Raw genomic sequence first — 17604 nt, forward strand, 5'->3', positions numbered from 1 at the left:
TGTTGATTTCATAACTATTTGACTCTAAATGGAACACTCTATGGTCATAAATTCAACACTCCATAGTTAATTTAACTCTGATGAATACATCATTTTTTGTTGATAAGGTTAAAAATATTACGATTGCTAAAAAAATAGTCCTAGGGCTGTTTTCTAAACATAATATAGTCCCATCCCATAAGTGAAGCGTCAAAAGTCAATATGGTTCACAGAGGGTTTTCTGAAATTCCTAACCCTGTCATATTGTACCTACCTTCTTATACAAATTACACATAGCTTTCTAACTTTTAACTCTTTTCATCTCACTCTCTGCCTGATTTGATAGCAGTCTATCTGTGTGACTCACATCTCTCTCTCTCTCTGAGTCCTGGAGAGTGAAGAAGGTAAACTCCCACCAGTTCAGCTTCAACACAAACCATGTTCCCTGATTCTCTGCTGTTGTTGTTGGCAGCTATATCATGTCTCTCAGGATTTGGGTGTTTAACAGACTTATAACATGTTTAAAGGAATATATTATGTAATTCATGCTTACATAGCTTTAAAATAGCAGTACATTTGAGATTTTTCTATATGATATGATGATGTTTCTTAACAGGTGTACACTGTGGTCTTGAGCTCACCCAGCCAAGTTCAATGGTTATAAATTCTGGAGAGTCTTTGGTAATCACAGTGACTTTAATAGGACAGAGTCTGCAGACTGAAGACACAGCTGTCTATTACTGTTCTCGATACCACAGTGATACAAACGAGCCCCAAAGCTGTACAAATATCCCAACAGTAGTGAGTAGAAAACAAACTCAATCATACTGTATTTTCCCCACCAGAAACTGTTGTACCATTCATATATGTCTACATAGTAAATCAAGTACGAAAATACACAAACTAAATGATGAAATCATTCCTCTGTACATTTTACTTTACATGGTGTGTTGTATCTTATTTGCGATATAAGAGGTGTCAATGTTCAAGTAAATACAGAGTTCATACTAGCTATCTATAGTTAACCATCGTCACTTCACTGAAAATATAATCAGCAAACAGAATAAAATCTGTAAGTAATAATCTAAATAAAACGTTAACATCAAGTCAAAAAAAGTAATGGACCAAGTATTTATCCTTGGAGGACACCAGCCATTAAATTCTGACACTGATTCTGTGTATAACATGTCACTGTGATACAAGTAACGTCTTCTTTCACTCTATGCAAAGCAACTCTCCTCTCTTGTATATAAAGAGGAATATATCTCTCTCTCGTTCACTCAGTTAGCATAAGTGCAGTTGCCATCAGTTCATCTTCAACACAAACAATGTTCCCTGCATCTCTGCTGTTGCTGCTGGTATGGTAATATTTTATGTATCATTAAGGAAAATGTTGGGAAATGTCAAAGGTAAAATATAGTAAACATGATTGACATTTTATAATCCAGATGCATGTCTAAATAAGGAATATAGCCAATACAGTATGTAAACATGCTTTATTAATGTATGTATATTATTTTTAAAAGTGTCTGAGCCACGCCACCAATATAATGAGAAAAGGGAAAGAGGCAAAAGCGCCCATGGCCTTTTGGAGTAAACAACATGTGTTATTGGTGGGGTGGCAGTTAAAGATGTTAATCAGTTATTTTAAGGGGAGTAGCTTTGTATGCTATGTAAACATGACTGTGCATTTGTGTGTGTATAAAAGAGATCTCTGAGCTGCAGAGATACAGTTGCTCCATGGAGCAAGCTCGGCTTTGTTATGCAAATAATAAAGTCTAATTTTTGGATTCACAAGCTCCAGTCTCTTGAGAGATATTTTTGAGTTGACTACTTTTGAGTCAAATATTTCTACGACACTGGCAGCTACATCCTGTGAGTTTTGGGGGACTGATACATCAACAAATACCATTGGTGTTCTGTCAGACTGAGCTCACACAGCCAGGCTCTATGACCCTGCAGTCTGGACAGCCTCTAACCCTCTCCTGTAAGGTCTCTTGGTATTCTTTAACCAGCACCAGCTACTGTACAGGGATGAATCGCTAACCTACAGGAAAAGCACTGGAGTGGATCGGATTCATTTGTCACAAAGGTAGCACATATTACAGCTATAAACTGAAAAACAAGTTTAGCATCACAAGAGACACGTCCAGCAGCACACTAACTTTAAAAGGACAGATTCTGTAGACGGAAGACACAGCTGTGTATTATTGATCATGTCACACAGATGAATAACAGAATGTAAGGTTCTGTATTCATTTTCTTAGTCATCCTTGTGTTCTTGAACGTAGCCCTGTCTTTCATTTTTGTTCATTGATTTCACCTGTGTTAGTTACTCACCTGGTCTCATCAGCTCCTTATTTAGTTCAGTTCATTCTGTTTGTGCTTTGTGAGGTATTGTTCATTTTGACTCTACTAAGCCTTTTCCTAGCTCGTTTGTGAGAACCAGTTTTAGCCCTCAGTCCTAGTTTTGTTTCACCCTCCTGTTTGCCTTCCTGTGTATGACCATTGCCTGCCTGTGACCACGATTCCTGCCTTCTGCGAAGGCTAAATAAACACCTGCCGCACTCTGCGCGTGAATCTATACCTTTTTCTCCCTGAGTACTCATTACACAGAACACACACACAGCCTATTTGATAGTGCAACCCTAAGTAACAGTACAGATGAAAAATTATCAGGCCTACTGTACATCTTACTGTATAAATTATTGTTGAAAGAAAGCCTTGGTTGGAACTGTTGCTGTTAAAATACAAAACATATTTTTATTCTGAACTGGAATAAACTGATTGATCACATCACACAGATGTAGACCAGAAAACACACACACTAATGAGAGGTGTGTGGCTGGTTGAAGATTTCAACAAGCATGTGTATTCTGGGCTCATGCTCAGCATTGAGACTGTTTCTGTACTTGTTTTTTAAGTATGTCAGAGTTGAGAACCCTGACTCGCATTGGTATGTGGTGCCAAACTGGATCAGAACATTTACTGCTTACAGGCAGGAGACCGCTTCCTGCTGTAGATGAGCAACCCAGAACTGTGTGAGTGTGTTTGCCTCAAAAAGCATCTTGCTTCAATCAGTTTATTCCAGTTCAGAATAAAAATTATTACTTGTATTTTAGTTTTCAACAATAATTTCTACAGTAAGATGTACAGGAGGCCTGATCATTTTTCATCTTCATCTGTACTGTTACTGCCTGCCCATACCATAACCCCACCGCCATCATGGGAAACTCTGTTCACAACATTGATATCAGCAAACCACTTGCCCGCACAACACCATACACGTGGTCTGCGGTTGTGAGGCCGGTTTGAGGTATTGCCAAATTCTCTAAAACGACGTTGGTGGCAGCTTATGGTAAAGAAATTAACATTCAATTATCTGGCAACAGCTCTGGTGGACATTCCTGCAGTCAGCATGCCAATTGCACACTCCCGCAAAACTTGAGACATCTGTGGCACTGTGTTGTGTGACAAAACAGCACAAGGTCCACCTGCGTAATGATCATTCTGTTTAATCAGCTTCTTGATATGCCACACCTGTCAGGTGGATGGATTATCTTGGCAAAATGAGAAATACTCACTATCAGGGATGTAAACAAAACATTTGAGAGAAATAAGCTTTTTGTGCATATGGAACATTTATGTGATCAACACTTTACATGTTGCGTTTATATTTTTGTTCAGTGTCGTTATGTTTTGGGGTTATTATATATTTTTTACCTTATTTCCAGATGTCTTCTAAACTACCCACAATGCACTATTTTCCAACATCATTTGGAGAATCTACTCTGTGCTACTGAGTTCGTATGCTAGCTCGGTAGCTAGCGCAAGTTGGTTAACTTTAGCATCCTCATGCTCTTCACAGAATGTGTGGTTGTCTTATCTAGTGGGAACCCAATAGCATGGCATGCTCTGGTGCCTTCTTGGCATGGGCTCAAAACAAAGAGAAAATCATTCCTGCTTGCTCTAATGGTGTAGTACCTCATCAGTTCTCCTTTTTGTTTTGTCAACTTTTCGGCATGTTATCTGTGAAGTTAGGCTACGGGAGTTTTGTAACTTTTCCCACCTTGGCCTAGTGCTAGCACACTAGCTGACTGACATCTGGAATCTATATTTCTTTGATTTTTCTCGCTATATACAGTCGTGGTCAAAAGTTTTGAGAATGACACAAGTATTGGTCTTCACAAAGTTTGCTGCTTCAGTATTTTTAGATATTTTTGTCAGATGTTACTATGGTATACTGAAGTATAATTACAAGCATTCCATAAGTGTCAAAGGCTTTTATTGACAATTACATTAAGTTTATGCAAAGAGTCAATATTTTCAGTGTTGACCATTCTTTTTCAAGACCTCTGCAAACCGCCCTGGCATTCTGTCAATTAACTTCTGGGCCACATCCTGACTGATGGCAGCCCATTCTTGCATAATCAATACTTGGAGTTTGTCAGAATTTGTGGGGTTTTGTTTGTCCACCTGACTCTTGAGGATCGACCACAAGTTCTCAATGGGATTATGGTCTGGGGAGTTTCCTGGCCATGGACCCAAAATGTCGATGTTTTGTTCCCCGAGCCACTTAGTTATCACTTTTGCCTTATGGCAAGGTGCTCCATCATGCTGGAAAAGGCATTGGTCGTCACCAAACTGTTCTTGGATGGTTGGGAGAAGTTGCTCTCGGAGGATGTGTTGGTACCATTCTTTATTCATGGCTGTGTTCTTAGGCAAAATTGTGAGTGAGCCCACTCCTTGGCTGAGAAGCAACCCCACACATGAATGGTCTCAGGATGCTTTACTGTTGGCATGACACAGGACTGATGGTAGCGCTCACCTTGTCTTCTCCGACAAGCTTTTTTCCGGATGCCCCAAACAATCGGAAAGGGGATTCATCAGAGAAAATGACTTTACCCCAGTCCTCAGCAGTCCAATCCCTGTACCTTTTGCAGAATATCAGTCTGTCCCTGATGTTTTCCTGGAGAGAAGTGGCTTCCTCGCTGCCCTTCTTGACACCAGGCCATCCTCCAAAGTCTTCGCCTCACTGTGCGTGCAGATGCACTCACACCTGCCTGCTGCCATTCCTGAGCAAGCTCTGCACTGGTGGTGTCCCGATCCCGCAGCTGTATCAACTTTAGGAGACGGTCCTGGCGCTTGCTGGACTTTCTTGGGCACCCTGATGTCGCCTTCACAACAATTTAACCTCTCTCCTTGAAGTTCTTGATGATCCGATAAATGGTTGATTTAGGTGCAATCTTACTAGCAGCAATATCCTTACCTGTGAATACCTTTTTGTGCAAAGCAATGATGACGGCACGTGTTTCCTTGCAGTTAACCATGGTTAACAGAGGAAGAACAATGATTTCAAGCACCACCCTCCTTTTAAAGCTTCCAGTCTGTTATTCTAACTCATCAGCATGACAGAGTGATCTCCAGCCTTGTCCTCATCAACACTCTCACCTGTGTTAACGAGAGAATCACTGACATGATGTCAGCTGGTCCTTTTGTGGCAGGGCTGAAATGCAGTGGAAATGTTTTTCTGGGATTAAGTTCATTTCCATGGCAAAGAGGGACTTTGCAATTAATTTCAATTCATCTGATCACTCTTCATAACATTCTGTAGTATATGCAAATTGCCATCATAAAAACTGAGGCAGCAGACTTTGTGAAAATTAATATTTGTGTAATTCTCAAAACTTTTGACCACGACTGTAGCTATTGGATTTCCCTTACTGACTCTCCCTCGGCCCGATGAATTGCCCGCCTCCCACTCGCTTTGGTAGCTATCTCAGCCTGCACTCTTTTAAAAGTTTTACCATCGGATGAGCCCCATCCATCAATATGTAAGTCTCTGCTCTCTTTTTGCTTTTGATCTGCGGTTATGTTTTACTTCTGTTGTGTTAGTTGTGTTCTAGCTGGTCTGCAGTTGCTGTGCTCTGGCTTTGCCAACCATAACAATGGTGGTTGGCTAGGCTGGCTAAGCTAATAGTTGACAAATAGCTAATATTAGCTGGCTGGCTGGCTTGCTTGCTGGCTAAGATAACTGCATATACATGTAGCTAACATTCTTTGATTACGTTAGATGATAACTGGTTGGATGGTGTTATGTATTTCCAAAACTTTTGTTTACTTGAATGTAGCTGTAACCTATGTGTTGTTAGCAGGCTGGTAGGGCTAACGTTAGCGGGCTAGTAGAGCTAACATTAGCAGGATAGTTGGCTAGCAACCTTGAAAGTTGTTTTGTAACAATACATTCATAAAGTATTTGCTTGTAAATTATCTGAAAATGTAATTGAAACCAGTAGTCATGAGTGCAAACATTTTGGTTTAAGTAGAATTTATAGATTTGAAGTTATTTCTGTTGGAGTTTACATTATAGGGAATAGGCTGGCTTGCTGGGTCTTCCATATTATATCACACCCTGGAAAAAGCTTTTCTGACATGACTTCGGCATTCTTCGGAATTCTGATTGTTTCATGTAATAACTCAAAAATGTTTGCAAATCCATATGTTACATGTGGTTGCTAATGCAAATCCATATGTTACATGTGGTTATGTTTATGTTACCTAGCCTTGAAGTATGATTAGCATCATGTTTCCCTTTTAATAGGCGATATGCACATTACGTATTTTCGGTTAAATGTCAGGATGGATGTAAACTTCCGGTTATCGTAGAATGCTGTGCTACCGTATGTTAGCATTGAATGCTTGTCGTCAAAAACATCCGAAACTGTTAATTTTCATCGTTGTTGTTGTTTATCTTAATTACATTTACATTTACGTCATTTAGTAGACGCTCTTATCCAGAGCGACTTACAAATAGGTGCATTCACCTTATAGCCAGTGGGATAACCACTTTACAATGTTTTAATTTTTTATTTTATTTTATTTTTTTTTATTTTTTTGGGGGGTTGGGGGTGAGGTGGGGGGGTTGGAGTAAGGGGGGTAGAAGGATTACTTTATCCTATCCCAGGTATTCCTTAAAGAGGTGGGGTTTCAAATGTCTCTGGAAGGTGGTGAGTGACTCCGCTGTCCTGGCGTCGTGAGGGAGCTTGTTCCATGTTAATGTTTTTACTTGTAATACTTCGTCTTGACTTATAACACGATGACGTGTAAACGTACGAAAGTGTCCTGTACAGTGTCTGCCAGATGCAATTCTTCTGTTAGTTTTTTTATTTTTCTCAAAGACAGTGAATTTCATAAACGGTGGGTGATTAACATTTGACGAGTCAACTTTCTTACAACCTCTTACCTATTGTCTTGTGCCATTTACCTACCTTCAAACAGTATTGGCAGAGCAGTAGGTGAGTGGTACAACATTGTAGCCTAGTACCAATAACAACAGTAGAGTGAAGGTTTTGCTCCTAATTCCTCTTGAAAAGTAGAAACATCAAGTACAAAAGCAACGAAGTTGGGCCATATGTTTATAAAGAAAGAAGTAAAGATGACAGGACAGTTTTGAGTAGAACATCAGCAGTTTGAAGAATAGCTGAGTGGAATATGTTACTATCATTGCAGTCATCAAGTCAGGAAAAAGTAGTAATCTCATTATTGTTTACATTTCAAACCAAACTCCAATTTGTTTACAACAGACCCAAGAACAAAGCATGGCAATTCCCACTCAGCTACCCTGGTCTGTATTAGGCTACCACTGTTGTCGTGAAAACCACTAAAGTTCTAAAGTGTTCTCTTAGCAATGGCAATCAAAGCTGTGGTAACATTAAACGAGTAAAACATGTGTTGAACAGAACCTTGAACAAGTTCAACAGAACTTTGAACATGTCACTTAATCTAGTCCTACTCTCAGCTGGTGTGGTGGCTTTAGTTTCTTCATTGAGTGGTAGCAGTGGGCTCTCACAGAGATCTCATTTGTAGCCCTGTTTTTACCTGATACTTTCATAAAAGTACAAACACATGAAGTGAGAGGTATATACACATGATTAAACTTTATTTAAAGCATGATTAACCTGAAGCAGGACGGAGTTATGACTTAAAACACCAAAGCAAGGCTTCTAGCTCAGGCTAGCTAGCGTTAGCATATTACCTTCAAAGTTGCAAAGAAAATAAGAAGCTTAAAATTTGAAGCCTTTATCCAGTTTGCTACGTGGTGTCGTACTGGATGTCCGGACGACCCTCCGTATATCATTAACAGATACTTTAGGCAACTCCAGCAAACACCTTGTAAACTTCATCTCTGCCATCATAACGGTCTACTGTCGCTGTCTAATGTTTTTTTCCGGTAACCGGAAATGCCCAAGCATCCTTACGCCAATGCGGAAGTGATGCGTGCATAGAGCCTATTGTGTGGTGTATTCTGTCTGTATGTATGCAGTACAGATTAACTAATCACCCCTCCTTTTAACCACTAGAGGGCGATCTCTCCATCTTCCCACCCTGTGAGGAGGAGTCAATGCAAAACTCTGACCTCTTCCATCACTACTTATCTCACTGCAGAGTGGAGGAGAGGGACTGAAGCACTGACTAGACTGAAGAACAGGGACACACCATAACTTCTGACAGTTCATGATGAAATATACTATTGCTTTACTACTGATGATTATAGGTTTGACAGGTAAACACTTTAAGACTGGTTTTATGTAAACAATTTGTTTTTGAGTCAAGGTATTAACTCTATGTTGCTTTGTCTCCACGGGTGTTCATGGTCAGACACTCACTCAGTCTGAATGTGTAGTTATGAAACCTGGAGAATCACACAAACTGACCTGCACATATGCTGGATTTGGTGGCAACAACTGGAATTATTGGATCAGAAAGGCTCCTGGGAAAGGACTGGAGTGGGTTGCAGCTATTAACGATGGTGGTGGCAAGACTTACTACTCCCAGTCAGTTACGGGTTGGTTCACCATCTCCAGAGACAATAGCAAGCAGCAGGTGTATCTCCAGATGAACAGTCCTGAACACTGAAGACGTATTGTGCTCAAGAGACACAGTGACACATGGAGGCTGCAGCACTGTTCAAAAACTGGTGGACACTGATCTTAGTATGAAAGTTTCTAGGGGGTGGTTTTTCAGACACAGATTAAGCAAAGTCCTGGACTGAAAAGCATTCTCAATAGAGAAGCTCAATTAAAAGTGCTTTTAAAACTTTAAAAGTGCTTTTTAGTCAAGGATTAGGCTTAATCTGTGTCTGGGAAACTGGCCCTATGATTCTATGTTCCACTCATGGCATCAATAACACACATTGGTTAACATATACCATGTCATACGCAGGTTATACTCTCAATTCAATCTAAAATAACACCTGCCACTTGGATAAGAATATGAAGTAAACTTAATAATACAAATTTAAATATGTAATGGGCCGAGTATAGATCCTCGAGAGACACCAACATTTAGATTACTATATTCTGTGACATTTCAAGACACATTGATTACAATAATAATTGTGGTGATTTTAATAACATAATGTAAATAAAGAGACAGTACAAAGTTCACTGAATTTTGTATTTCATTTCAGTCAGTAATAAAGGTTGATGCAGTTTATAACAAATATACACAATTTAGATTTTTTTCTTCTTGTTCCTCTTATACCAACTCCCTCACCTCTATGCAAATAAGCTATTTTCTGTATATAAGGAGGTGTGTCCTTCACTCAGTTGGAGAAGAAAAGTTGCAGCTTCAACATAAACCTTGTTACAGTGCATTCGGAAAGTATTCAGACCCCTTGACTTTTTCAACATTTTGTTACATTGCAGCTTTATTCTAAAAATGGATTAAAGAAATACAAATCCTCATCAATCTACACACAATACCCCATAATGACGAAGCAAAAATAGGTTTTTAGAAATTTTTGCAAATGTATACAAAATTTAAAACAGATACCTTATTTACATAAGTATTCAGACCCTTTGCTATTAGACTCGAAATTGAGCTCAGGTGCATCCTGTTTCCATTGATCATCCTTGAGATGTTTCTACAACTTGATTGGAGTCCACATGTGGTAAATTCAATTGATTGAACATGATTTGGAAAGGCACACACCTGTCTATATAAGGTCCCACAGTTGGCTGTGCATGTCAGAGCAAAAACCAAGCCATGAGGTCGAAATAATTGTCCGTAGAGCTCCGAGACAGGATTGTGTCGAGGTACAGATCTGGGGAAGGGTACCAAAACATTTCTGCAGCATTGAAGGTCCCCAAGAACACAGTGGCCTCCATCATTCTTAAATGGAAGAAGTTTGTAACTACCAACACTTTTCCTAGAGCTCGCAGACCGGCCAAACTGAGCAATCGGGGGAGAATGGCCTTGGTCAGGGAAGTGACCAAGAACCCGATGGTCACTCTAACAGAGCTCCACAGTTCTTATGTGGAGATGGGAGAACCTCCAGAAGGACAACCATCTCTGCAGCACTCCACCAATCAGGCCTTTATGGTGGAGTGGCCAGACAGAAGCCACTCCTCAGTAAAAGGCACATGACAGCCCGCTTGGAGTATGCCAAAAGGCACCTAAAGGACTCTCAGACCATGAGAAACAAGATTCTCTGGTCTGATGAAACTAAGATTGAACTCTTTGGCCTGAATGCCAAGCGCCACATCTGGAGGAAACCTGGCACCATCCCTACGGTGAAGCATGGTGGTGGCAGCATCATGCTGTGGGGATGTGTTTCAGCGGTAGGGACTGGGAGACTAGTCAGGATCAAGTGAAAGATGAACGGAGCAAAGTACAGAGAGATCCTTGATGAAAACCTGCTCCAGAGCGCTCAGGACCTCAGACTGGGGCGAAGGTTCACCTTCCAACAGGACAACGACCCTAAGCACACAGCCAAGACATCGCAGGAGCGGCTTCGGGACAAGTCTCTGAATGTCCTTCTGTGGCCCAGCCAGAGCCCTGACTTGAACGTGATTGAACATCTCTGAAGAGACCTGAAAATAGCTGTACAGCAACACTCCCCATCCCACCTGACAGAGGTTGAGAGGATCTGCAGAGAAGAATGGGAGAAACTCCCCAAATACAGTTGTGCCAAGCTTGTAGCGTCATACCCAAGAAGACTCGAGGCTGTAATCGCTGCCAAAGGCGCTTCAACAAAGTACTGAGTAAAAGGTCTGAATACTTATGTAAATGTGATATTTAAAAAACTAATAAAAAACAGTTTTTTCTTTGTCATTATGGGGTATTGTGTGTAGATTTACCAGTTCAGCTTCAACACAAACCATGTTCCCTGCATCTCTGCTGCTGCTGGCAGCTGCCTCCTGTGAGTCTCTCTCCATTTGGGAGGATAGAAACACACAAATAAGAAGTTAAGGATTATTATTTCAAAAGACCAACTAATTAGTAATGCTGAGTTACTTTGGATCGTCGTCAATTGTTTTCTTTTTCACAGTTGTGCACTGTGGTGTTGAACTCACCCAGCAAGGCCCAATGGCCATAGAGCCTGGACAGTCTGACCCTCTCCTGTAATATCTCTGAGTACTCTTTGGAGTACTCATATTTGGGGTGGTGGAACGATTAGATTCAAAGATTCACTAAAAAACAAGTTAAAAAAAAATTACTGTGCACGGCTCCACAGTGATACAAACCAGGGCCAGACCTGTACTAAAACCCTTAGCCCCTTATGAACATAAAATGTTAGCTGGCAGAAATACTTATACTAATATCACAGTATTAGCACAGAACTAGTGATATTGAACTAGTGATGGAATGATATAATTTAGTAGCATTCTTCTTGTTTTATTTGTTTGTTTCCATGGGTTTGACTAATCATCCCTAATCAGGCCACTAGATGGTGAGCTAGGTTAACTGGATGGTTGTTATGGCATGAAATACAGTATAATTGCATGCTTGTTAGCAGAACATGTGGTGTTTACTAGGCAGCATCATTATGAATCCAGTATGTCCAGATTTTACATACTAAAGAAGTACTTGGTCAAAATACCCTATACAACCCTATACCCTATACTAAGAATATTTAAATAATTGTGATAAACATGTTATGAAGTAAGTTAAACGCTTAACAATCATCTAGATGTACAATACAGTGCCCCTTGAGTAGTGAAGTAATCCATGGACTGTATAAACTCTATGTGATCTTCCCATGCTGTGAGGAGGAGTCAATGCAAAACTCTCAGCTCTTCCATCACTACTTATCTCACTGCAGAGAGGATGAAAGGCACACTGACTAGACTGAGGAACAGAGACACATCATACTGAGTTCATCATGACATTTACTACTGTGTTTCTACTGATGATAATAGGCCTGACAGGTGGAAACTTTAATATTGCTATAAGAAAACCTTCAGATTGTTATTATGTGAGATTTTGAGTCCAGCTATTAACTCTAATGTTACTTTCTTTCAACAGGTGTTCAGAGTCAGACGCTGATTGAGTCTGGATCAGTGATTAAAAAGCCTGGAGAATCCCACCAACTGACCTGTACAGCCTCTGGTTTAGACATAAATGGCTACTACATGGCTTGGATCAGACATGCTCCTGGGAAAGGACTAGAATGGGTTGCAGCTATTACTGGCAGTGATGGTGGTAGCACTTACTACCCCCAGTCTGTTCAGGGTCGGTTCACCATCTCCAGAAAATATAGCATGAAACAGGTTTTTCTCCAGTTGAACAGCTTGAAGACTGAAGACTCTGCTGTTTATTATTGTGCCAGAGACACAGTGACACAAGAGGCTGCAATGCCATACAAAAACTGGTCAACACTGATCTCAGTATGTCTCTAAAAAGAGTCTATGGTCCACTCTGTCAGCATCAACACCATGTCATCAACAACACACACACTGGTCGACACATACCATACTCTCACATACAGGTCATATGCTCAATTATATCTAAAATAATAAAATATTAAAAACATATACTTACTGAAAATAATATTAATATCTCACAAATGAAAATGCAATTGGCAGAGTATAGATCCTTTAGGGACACCAACAGTTAGATTGCTATATTCTGTGCTATTGCAAGAAACATTGATGACAATGATAATTGTTTTTATAGTAATAAGATGCTGTAAACAAAGTGAGATTCCAAAGTTTGCAATGCAGGTTGTTGCAGCTCATACCAATCAATCTACTCAATATGTCAGTGTGATACTAGTTGATTCACTCTCTTCTTATACCAACTCTCTCAACTGTATGCAAAATTCCACCCCTTTTCTCTCTGTATATAAAGAAACGTGTGTTTCTGTGTTTCATTCAGTCGGAATTAACAAGTGCAGCTCCCACCAGTCTAACTTCAACACAAACCATGTTTCCTGCATACCTGCTGGTGCTGCTGGCAGGGGCCTCCTGTGAGTTTTGGGGAGCGACATACGAACAAACAATAGAGTAATATTCAGTAAAATAATTGGAAAATATGATTCACTAAAAGTTCTATACTGTTTTGTTTGTTTTGTTTTACAGGTGTGTTCTGTCAGACTGAGCTCACACAGCCAGGCTCTATGACCCTGCAGCCTGGACAGCCTCTGACCCTCTCCTGTAAGGTCTCTGGGTATTCTTTAACCAGCACCAGCTACTGTACAGGTTGGGTAGGACAGCCTGCAGGAAAAGCACTGGAGTGGGTTGGATATATATGCGGCAGTGGTAACATATATTATAGTGATAAGATGAAAAACAAGTTCAGTATCTCCAGAGACACGTCCAGCAGCACAGTAACTTTAACAGGACAGAGTCTGCAGACTGAAGACACAGCTGTGTATTATTGTGCTCGAAGACCACAGTGATACAAAACAACACAGGACCTGTACTAAAACGGAATACCCTTGTGAATCAACGAAAAGCACCACATATGACCCTCTGTGTTTCAATAGAATATAATCATATGAATAAAAAAAAATGCTCTATAAAAATAGATACATTGGGAATATATATATACATTGCCAATAAAGAGCAGTGTACACCTTGAGGTGTTATAATTTTTATTTACAACAGTGCCAACATACAGTGCCTTCAGAAAGTATTCATACCCTTTGACTTATTCCACATTTTGTTGTGTTACAGCCTTTAATTTTCTCACCCATCTACACACAATACTCCATAATGACCCCCAATTTTAATGTTTTTATTTTACACATTTATTGAAAATGAAATACAGAAATATCTCATTTACATAAGTATTCAAACCCCTTTGCTATGACACTCCAAATTGTGCTCAGGTGCATCCAATTTCCTTTGATCTTGAGATGTCACTACAACTTGATTGGAGTCCACCTGTGGCCAATTCAATTGTTGGACATGAAGTCCAAGGAACTGTCTGTAGATCTCCGAGATAGAATTGTGATGAGGCATAAGGCTTAAAACTGTTTCTAGAGTGTTTAAAGTTTCCAAGAGCACAGTGGTCTCAATCATTGGGAAATTGAAAAAATATGGAACTACCCAGACTCTGCCTAGAGCTGGACATCCGACCAAACTGAGCAACCGGGCAAGAAGGACCTTGGTCAGGGAGGTGATCAATAACCCAACGACCACTCTGACAGAGCTACAGAGTTCCTTGCCTGAGATGGGAGAACCTGCCAGAAGGACAACAGTCTCTACAGCACTTCGCCAATCTGGTGAATGCCTGGAGTCTCTACAGCACACCTGGAGTTTGCAAAAAGGCACGTGAAAGACTCTGAGATCATAAGGCAAAAGATTATGTGGTCGGATGAGACAAAAATTGAAATCTTTGGACTGAATGCAAAGCGCTATGTCTGGAAAAAACCAGGCACAGCTAATCACCTGTCTAACACCATCCCTACCGTGAAGCATGGGGATGGCAGCATCATGCTATGGGGATGCTTTTCAGCGGCAGGGACTGGGAGACTGGTAAGAATAGAGTTAACAATGCATGGAGCCAAATACAGGCAAATCCTTGATGAGAACCTGCTTCAGAGTGCAAACGACCTCAGACTGGGGCAAAGATTTCCATCCCAACAGGACAATGACCCCAAGCATTTAGCCAAAGCAATGATGGAAAGGCTTCAGAACAAGAATGTGAATGTCCTTGAGTGGCCCAGCCAATGCCCAGACTTGAAACGAATTGACAAACTAGGGAATTACTGGAAGATTGCTGTTCATTGCCGCTGTCCATCTAACTTAACAGAGCTTGAGAAAATCTGGAAGGAAGAATGGGAGAAAATCCCCAAATCCAGATGTGCAAAGCTGATACAGACATACCCAAGACAACTCAAAGATATAATTGCGGATAAATGTGCTTCTACAAAGTTTTGACTCAGTGTGAATGCTTATGTAAATGAGATTTCTGTATTTCATTCTCAATACATTTGCAAGAATATCTAAAAACATGTTTTCACATTGTCATTATGAGGTATTGTGTGTAGATGAGTGAGAGAAAAAAAATGATTTAATACATTTTGAATTCAAGCTATAGCACAACAAAATGTATAATAAGTCAAGGGGTATGAATACTTTCTGAAGGCACTGCATGTATTATTTATACCAATTCTAAGGGAAAAACCATTTAACACCATAGAGATGCAAATGTATTCTGTGTACCAAGATCGAATGTCTCCTCCCAATCCAATAGTCTGCTATAATAACTGAACTCCACAGACCATCTACCCCAGTCACAACTGCCACTCACAGTCTACTAATTTGCTTCCAGAATCTTAGAACTTCCCCACAATGAAACTTCTAGAATGTGTGTTCCTCCTGGCTCTCATCTCAGGTGAGTTAACTGGAGTTATTTCTGTCCAGTGTAGGAGAGAGGAGAGGAGCTGTGCTACTTGACTGGTGGCTCACAGTCATCTAAACTCTGTCTGTTTTTCAGCTGTTCAGGGGCAGTCACTCACCTCCTCTGAGCCAGTGGTGAAGAGACCTGGAGAGTCAGTAACACTGTCCTGTGCTGTGTCTGGATTCTCAATGGATAGCTACTGGATGCACTGGATCCGTCAGAAACCAGGGAAAGGACTAGAGTGGATTGGATACATTGACGGTGGAACCACTGCTTACTATGCCCAGTCTCTCCAGGGTCAGTTCACCATCACCAAAGACAACTCCAAAAACCAGCTGTACTTAGAGGTGAAAAGCCTGAAGACTGAAGACTCTGCTGTTTATTATTGTGCCAGAGACACAGTAACACAGGATGCTGCAGCACCGTACAAAAACTGATCAACACTGATCCCAGTATGAGAGGCAATGAGGCATGTCTGTTCTTTAAACACACACACACACACTACTCAACAGTAGTGGAAAACACACTGTCCACTGATATCAATGTTATCCACATAAAACATCCACAAACATTATAAACAGTGAAAAGCACACAATTTACATTAACAAAGAAGTACATTTTTTTGCAATTCAGACTTCATATTAGCTATTATGTTTTGAACATCTTTATCAGACAGAAATATATTAATGTGATCAGCAAACAGAAATACATTTAAACTAAAAACAGTAATAAACCAATTATAGACCCTTGAGGAACTCCACAATAGACTCCCAAGAGGAGATACTAGTTATATGGTCCCACATAGGCAAATATTATTGTTTCTGTGCTGTTCAGCATTTTATAAAAGACTAAACATATCTAGTCTGAACATCCCATATGAAACATCTGAAACACAGAGAGAAGAATGAAGGATTTGGAGGGTATCAATGAATAGAGCAGAAGATATATACAGATGTTGATCATTTTCATGCCAACCTGTAGCGTATTCAAGGTTTAAAAAGGCTTTTCAAGTTTTACATTTCCACTTTAAAATGTCAGACTTGATTTGCCCTAACAAAAAATGTATCACCCCAACAAAAAATGTCCATTAATTGCAATCCACATAATAATTAATATTTCCTGTTGCTGCAGGATTATTTTCCTGCTGTAGAAAACTGGCTCAAATTAAGATCCTACGTCTGTATCTCTCTCAGTCTGTATTTAAACCTCTTGAGGACGGTCTATGCAAAGTCTCCCTCCCATTCATCCCTTTATAATCAGAAACTCAGCTCTGACCTTCTCATTATAGGCAGCTTGGACTGATATTACAACAAGTCCTGTATTAACTAATACTGAGCAATGGAACAGATGATTATCTGCAGTTTAGTTCTCATGGTGATGTCCATACACAATAAGTAAAACATTACACATTGGTGACTGAAGAATGGCTGAGTGGTTAAACTCGAAATCAATGTAAATACCACATCTTCAACAGAGTGTTTTTCTTGCAGGTGTTTGTTGTGATATAAGGCTGGATCAGTCTCCTCCTCAGGTGAAAAGACCTGGAGACACTGTTAAACTGTCCTGTACAATCTCTGGTTTCTCAATGAGTGGATACTGGATACACTGGATGAGGCAGAACCCAGGCAAAGCCCTGGAGTGGATCAGGAGAATGAATAGCAATTCTCCAGTCTACTCAGACTCCCTGAAAGGCCAGTTCTCCCTGACTGAGGACGTCTCTACAAGCACACAGTTCTTAGAGGCCAAGAGTCTGAGATCAGAGGACTCTGCTGTTTATTATTGTGCTCGAGATAAACACTGACCGCAGATGGTGAAGCAGCTGTACAAAAACCCACACCCCCTAACAACATGGATAGCTGGTGTACTATTTCCTTTCTTTGTGTCACACTAGAATAATACTCAGTATCATTACTGTAAAGAATACAACAACAATATCTCAAAACACTACACAATAAAAGACTCCAGCTCTAACATTCAAACTACACAACCAAA

General features: G+C 40.2%; 2 gene segments (V, D, J or C); both read left to right on the forward strand.

Moving 5' to 3' along the window:
- Window positions 1-13151: 13151 nt before the first annotated feature.
- Window positions 13152-13678, forward strand: LOC123491300. The segment is given in 2 exon segments: window positions 13152-13231; window positions 13344-13678. Coding segments are annotated over 2 exon segments (363 nt in total).
- A 1839-nt stretch (window positions 13679-15517) lies between these two features.
- Window positions 15518-16049, forward strand: LOC121551816. The segment is given in 2 exon segments: window positions 15518-15606; window positions 15709-16049. Coding segments are annotated over 2 exon segments (384 nt in total).
- Window positions 16050-17604: the final 1555 nt, after the last annotated feature.

Source organism: Coregonus clupeaformis, chromosome 7, assembly GCF_020615455.1.
Source record: "Coregonus clupeaformis isolate EN_2021a chromosome 7, ASM2061545v1, whole genome shotgun sequence".
Taxonomy (NCBI): domain Eukaryota; kingdom Metazoa; phylum Chordata; class Actinopteri; order Salmoniformes; family Salmonidae; genus Coregonus; species Coregonus clupeaformis.